General features: G+C 58.3%; 1 protein-coding gene across 1 annotated transcript in view; it reads right to left on the bottom strand.

Moving 5' to 3' along the window:
• LOC110435973 (retinoblastoma-related protein 2-like) overlaps window positions 1-5,806 on the bottom strand; it is a gene marked incomplete at its 5' end in the record, with an annotated part of 10,485 nt that extends 4,679 nt beyond the window's left edge. The window contains 4 exons of the mRNA XM_021462098.1: window positions 5,098-5,210; window positions 5,289-5,415; window positions 5,517-5,630; window positions 5,711-5,806. Coding sequence (XP_021317773.1) covers window positions 5,098-5,210; window positions 5,289-5,415; window positions 5,517-5,630; window positions 5,711-5,806 — 450 coding nt within the window. The remainder of the gene's footprint in view (window positions 1-5,097; window positions 5,211-5,288; window positions 5,416-5,516; window positions 5,631-5,710) is intronic.

A 5,813-nucleotide genomic window follows, 5' to 3' on the forward strand; every position in this document is an offset into this window, starting at 1 on the left:
AAAATTATTCCCCGAAAAAAAGGCAAGACGGCAGTGCAGCTTAGGCCATTATCGGGAATGAGCAGAGTCTGCATCGTCCGGACTCCACCCTCATCGCCGCTCTCGCCACTGCTCGTGCTGCGGCTGCGGAGGGCCGGGCCCGCATGCGTGAGGCCGCTCTCGCTTGGGAGCGCGAGCGTGACGAGGCTGACGCCTTGGCCCGCCAAATTGCCGACGCCGAGCAGTTCCTCGGCCTTCCAGCCTCGCCTGACATCGGGACCACGTCCTCGGGATCGGCTCCGGTCGTCTGGCATGATCCGGCCGACCTCCACGTGGTGCAGCTCCACTAACAGGCAGGGGGCGTCCAGAACATACGCCTCCTCGTCCTGGTCGTCCTCGAGCCCGAGTCGCTCTCCTACGCTCGCTGGAGGGACTTGGTCCTCCTCACCCTCCGCCGCTACGCCCTCGACGACCACGTCCTCCTCGACACCACGGGGGCGGTCCCGACCCCCTCTTGGCTACGCCTTGATAGCGTCGTCCTCTCATGGATTCTAGGAACGATCTCCCTGGACCTACACGACCTCGTCCGCAACACCCCAAGTGCTCGCGGGGCCTGGCTGGCACTCGAGGGCCAGTTCCTGGGTAACGCCGAAGCCCGGGCTCTGCGACTCGACGCGAGCTTCTGCACCTGCGTCCAGGGCGACCTCTCCGTTAGTGAGTTCTGCCGCCAGATGAAGGGTATGGCGGACTCCCTCGGCGACCTCGGCTGGCCCGTGGAGGACCGCATCTTGGTCCTCAACGTTCTCCGCGGGTTCAGTGACCGTTACTCCTACCTCCGGACGTGGATCACCCGGCAGCGGCCCTTCCCCACCTTCCTGCAGGTCCGTGACGATCTAGTCATGGAGGAGCTCACTCAGGGCCTACAGCCTGGGTCCACCGCCGCTCCGGGGTCCTCGTCCTCCTCGACTGCTCTGGCTGCCACTCCTCCGCCCCGTCACGCCACACCACCACAGTCGTCACTTTTGGGTCCTCTTCCCCCCGGGCCAAGCGGGGGTGGGGGGGGCCGTGGCGGCCGCCGTCGTCGTGGCGGGGGACGTGGAGCAGGTCGTGGGGGCACCACGACGTCGCCACCTCCACGAGGTGCACCCTGGCCATCCTTCCACAACCCATGGTCAGGGCGCATCTCCATGTGGCCGTTCCAGGCTTCCGGTGGCGAGCCTCGCCCGCCGGCGGCCATGCTCGCGGGTTCCCTCCCGGGATTCCCCTCAGTGACCCCGTGGGTGGCCCCGTTCCCTGCGTCCTCGTGGGCTACTCCACCCCCGACCTTGCCCGGGTCGGCCGGCTGGGACCAGGCGGCCTTGGCGCACTCCTTCAGCACCATGGCCCTGACACCTCCTGTTGGGCCGGAGTGGGTCGCCGACTCTGGGGCTACTTACCACACCACTCCTAACCCCGGTATACTTTCTTCTGTTCACCCTCCATCTTCCTCTCTCCCTTCATCCATTATGGTCGCAAATGGGTCTTGTCTTCCTGTCACCTCTGTGGGTGCTGCCGGCCCCCATGGTTCCTTTCATCTTCCTGATGTTCTTGTTGCTCCTTCTATGGTTCACAATCTTCTTTCTATTCGTCGTTTTACAGCTGACAATTCTTGTTCTGTGGAGTTTGACTCTTCTGGTCTTACTGTGAAGGATTTGGCTTCCCGGCGTCCTCTGCTCCGATGTGATAGCACGGGGCCCCTTTACACTCTTCGCTTTCCGGCATCTGCCTCGCCTCCTTCGCCAGTTTTGTCAGCTGCCTTCGCCACCACTACCTCCACTACTTGGCACCGACGTCTCGGCCATCCTGGACGTGATGCTTTGATGCAGCTTAGTCGTAGTTCCGATATTCGATGTACTCGGGCTCACGATGAGCACTTGTGTCATGCGTGCCAACTGGGCCGTCATGTTCGTCTTCCTTTTCATAGTTCTTCTTCTCATGCGGCCCGCATTTTTGACCTTGTACATTGTGACTTATGGACCTCTCCAGTCCTCAGTATTTCTGGATACAAATACTATCTTGTGGTGGTGGATGATTATTCTCATTATTCCTGGACTTTTCCTTTACGTGCAAAGTCTGATGCTTTCCCCGCGCTTGTCCACTTTTTCGCTTGGGTGTCCACACAGTTTGGCCTCACTGTCAAGGCTGTCCAGTGTGACAATGGTCGGGAGTTCGACAACTCCACCTCCCGCGCCTTCTTTCTCTCTCACGGTGTCCATTTGCGCATGTCTTGTCCGTATACCTCCTCCCAGAACGGCAAGGCTGAGCGCATGATTCGCACCACCAACGACACCCTGCGCACTCTCCTGCTCCAGGCCTCTCTTCCTGCTCGCTTCTGGGCCGAGAGCTTGCACACCTCCACTTACCTCCTTAACCGCCTTCCTTCCGCTGCTTGTCCAGCTCCCACACCACACCACGCTCTCTTTGGTACCCCTCCTCGCTATGATCACCTTCGAGTCTTTGGGTGTGCGTGTTACCCCAACACCACCGCCACTGCTCCTCACAAGCTGGCACCCCGTTCGACCCTCTGTGTCTTCCTTGGGTACTCCCCGGATCACAAGGGGTATCGATGCTACGACCTTACCTCTCGTCGAGTCCTCATATCTCGACATGTGGTGTTCGACGAGTCGATCTTCCCCTTTTCCACCACTACCACTCCTGCTTCCACCTCGGAGCTTGACCTCTCCTCTGTGTTTCCTACTGACCCGGTGGTCGAGCCACCTTTCCCGGTGTTTCCTGCAGGTACTTCTACGTCGCCTGTCGCTCGTGACACCTCGGGGCCTCTACCCTGCCCGGGTCCCCGAGGAGTCACCTTCCGGCCCGGCCCCGGAGCCTGACGCGGGTCTCGGGTCGGCACCATCGACACCAGCCCCACCGGCACGCTTCGCCCAGCCGGTGCGGGTTTACCAGCGACGTGGTCCCGACGTGGGTCCCGGGTCGGCGTCTCCGACTCCACGTTTCGCCCAGCCGGTGCGCGTCTACCAGCGACGTGCCCGGCTGGCGCCGCTGCCTCCGGCGGCGCCGGTGGCCCCCTCTTCGCCGGAGTCACCTGCGCCACCGGCGACGTCTTCCCCGCCGGCGACACCGACCCCGCCGCCGAGGCACCCAGCCTCTCGGGCCACGACGCCGGTGTACCACCCACCGCTCCTTCACCGACACCCGCGTCATGTTCACCCGATGGTGACGCGACACGCGGCTGGGACCCTGCAGCCCCGGGCTCTTGTGGCGATGCCCGGGGACTCGCAGGTCTCACCGGTACCCTCTTCCGTCCGCGAGGCCTTGCTGGACCCTCACTGGCGCCGCGCGATGGAAGAGGAATACGCGGCCCTCCTCGCCAACCAGACATGGGATCTGGTGCCACGACCGCCGGGCTCCAACATCGTCACCGGCAAGTGGATCTGGACCCACAAGCGCCGGGCTGACGGCACCCTTGAGCGGTACAAGGCTCGCTGGGTTCTCCGGGGCTTCACTCAGCGGCCCGGTGTCGACTACGACGAGACCTTCAGCCCGGTGGTGAAGCCGGCCACTGTCCGCACGGTGCTCTCGCTAGCTCTCACACGCGGGTGGCCCGTGCATCAGCTGGACGTCAAGAATGCCTTCCTACATGGCGTTCTTACTGAGACAGTCTACTGCAGTCAGCCGGCGGGGTTTGTTGACTCTTCTCGTCCAGACATGGTGTGTCGGCTCAACAAGTCTCTCTACGGCCTCAAGCAGGCCCCCCGGGCGTGGAACCATCGGTTTGCTGCTTTTCTACTGACTCTGGGGTTTGTGGAGGCCAAGTCAGATACCTCTCTGTTCATCTATCACCATGGGGCTGAAACTGCATATCTGCTGCTCTATGTTGATGACATTGTCCTCACAGCCTCCACTGAGTCACTCCTTCGGCGAATCATCGCCTCTCTTCAGCAGGAGTTTGCTATGAAGGATCTGGGTACACTACATCACTTCCTCGGGGTTACTGTTGAGCCTCACCCTGCTGGATTACTCCTTCACCAGCGGCAGTACACTCTTGATATCCTGGAGAGAGCTGGGATGACTGACTGCAAGCCCTGCTCCACTCCTGTTGACACCCAGGGCAAGATCTCGGAGGCTGAGGGTATACCAGTGACAGATCCCACTGCATATCGGAGTCTTGCCGGGGCACTTCAGTACCTCACCTTCACCCGGCCTGATATCACGTATGCAGTTCAGCAGATCTGCCTCCATATGCATGATCCTAGGGAGCCACACCTCACCGCTCTCAAACGGATCCTACGGTACCTCCGCGGCACAGTCGACTTTGGTCTTCTCCTTCACCGACGGTCGTCTTCCACCGAGCTCGTCGTCTACACCGACGCCGACTGGGCCGGGTGCCCGGACACCCGCCGCTCCACCTCCGGCTACGCCGTCTTCTTAGGCGGCAACCTGGTGTCTTGGTCGTCCAAGCGCCAGCCGGTCGTCTCCCGCTCCAGTGCCGAGGCGGAGTACCGTGCTGTCGCCAACGGCGTGGCTGAGGCTTCCTGGCTCCGGCAGCTCCTCGCCGAGCTCCACAGCCCTCTCTCCCGGAGCGCGCTGGTCTACTGCGACAACGTCAGTGCGGTGTACCTCTCCACCAACCCTGTGCAGCACCAGAGGACCAAGCATGTGGAGATCGATCTACACTTCGTCCGGGACCGGGTCGCTGTCGGCGATGTTCGGGTCCTCCACGTCCCGACCACCTCACAGTTCGCCGACATCTTCACCAAGGGTCTCCCGTCCTCAACCTTCACCGAGTTCCGCTCCAGCCTCAACATCACCAGTGGCTAGTTGTGTCTGTGGGGGGGCTCGTGTGTTGTACCTCTTTTCTTTCGTGTCCAGTCTGCGAACTCCGCTGCGACGGTAGTTCAGACTGCGGGGGGATGTTAGAGTATATGAGTATTAGGCCCATGAGGCTAGGCCCATGAGGCCCATGTATCCCTAACTATATGGCCACCCTGGTTAGGGTAAGCCCAATTATGAAAAAACAGACATTCTAACAGGGACTCAACGGCTTTGTCATTGATGCTGTTGTTGACACATTAGTGTTCTGTAGAAAGTAAAGCGAAGAATGAGAAAGAAAAAAACCTTGGCTTGCTGCAAAGGAGACACATATACATTATGAGATGCTGAAACTTTCTTCGGGGACAGATCTGGTAAATTTGGGAGAGGAGATGGCTTGGGTGATCCAGGAATTTGGCCTAAGCAAGAGTAATGGTATCATTGACACATAGGAAAAGAAATAACAGTTCAAACTGAGAAGTGGGTATAGCATATACCACTAGCATTCTTCTTGTCTTCTGGACGAGTACCGGATGATATTAGTGACACCAAGAAAGACTTGGCTGCTGGAACAAACACCTCGTTGTAAAAAGTAATAATATCAACATGGCGTGATACTAATACCTGTTGATAGCAAATAACTTTCAGAAAAAGAAGCAATAAGGAGCACCCGAAGAATGAAAACTGTCAGAATAAAGGTGCAATATAGAAGCCAAGGTACATACATCATTACGATTCCTACTCCCAATATAGACATTTGAAAAAACTTCTGGTTTGCATTGTGCTTCCTTTCTGTAATTGTTGAGTAACTCCTTGAATGAGGGTTCTAATTTACAAACCTGTCACAGAAGGCATGGTCAGCCAGCCAAGATAAAAGGAAAGTAATTGCAGGAAGCTCATTAAATAGTGTAAATGATACCTTTGCAACACCATAAAGACAGCAAAGGATAAGTTGATCGATGTGCCTATTAAAAAATAATGTTGTCTGTTGATCAAGAATCTGATTGAAGACATTATAGCCA

This window comes from Sorghum bicolor, chromosome 5 (genome assembly GCF_000003195.3).
Source record: "Sorghum bicolor cultivar BTx623 chromosome 5, Sorghum_bicolor_NCBIv3, whole genome shotgun sequence".
NCBI classification, from domain to species: domain Eukaryota; kingdom Viridiplantae; phylum Streptophyta; class Magnoliopsida; order Poales; family Poaceae; genus Sorghum; species Sorghum bicolor.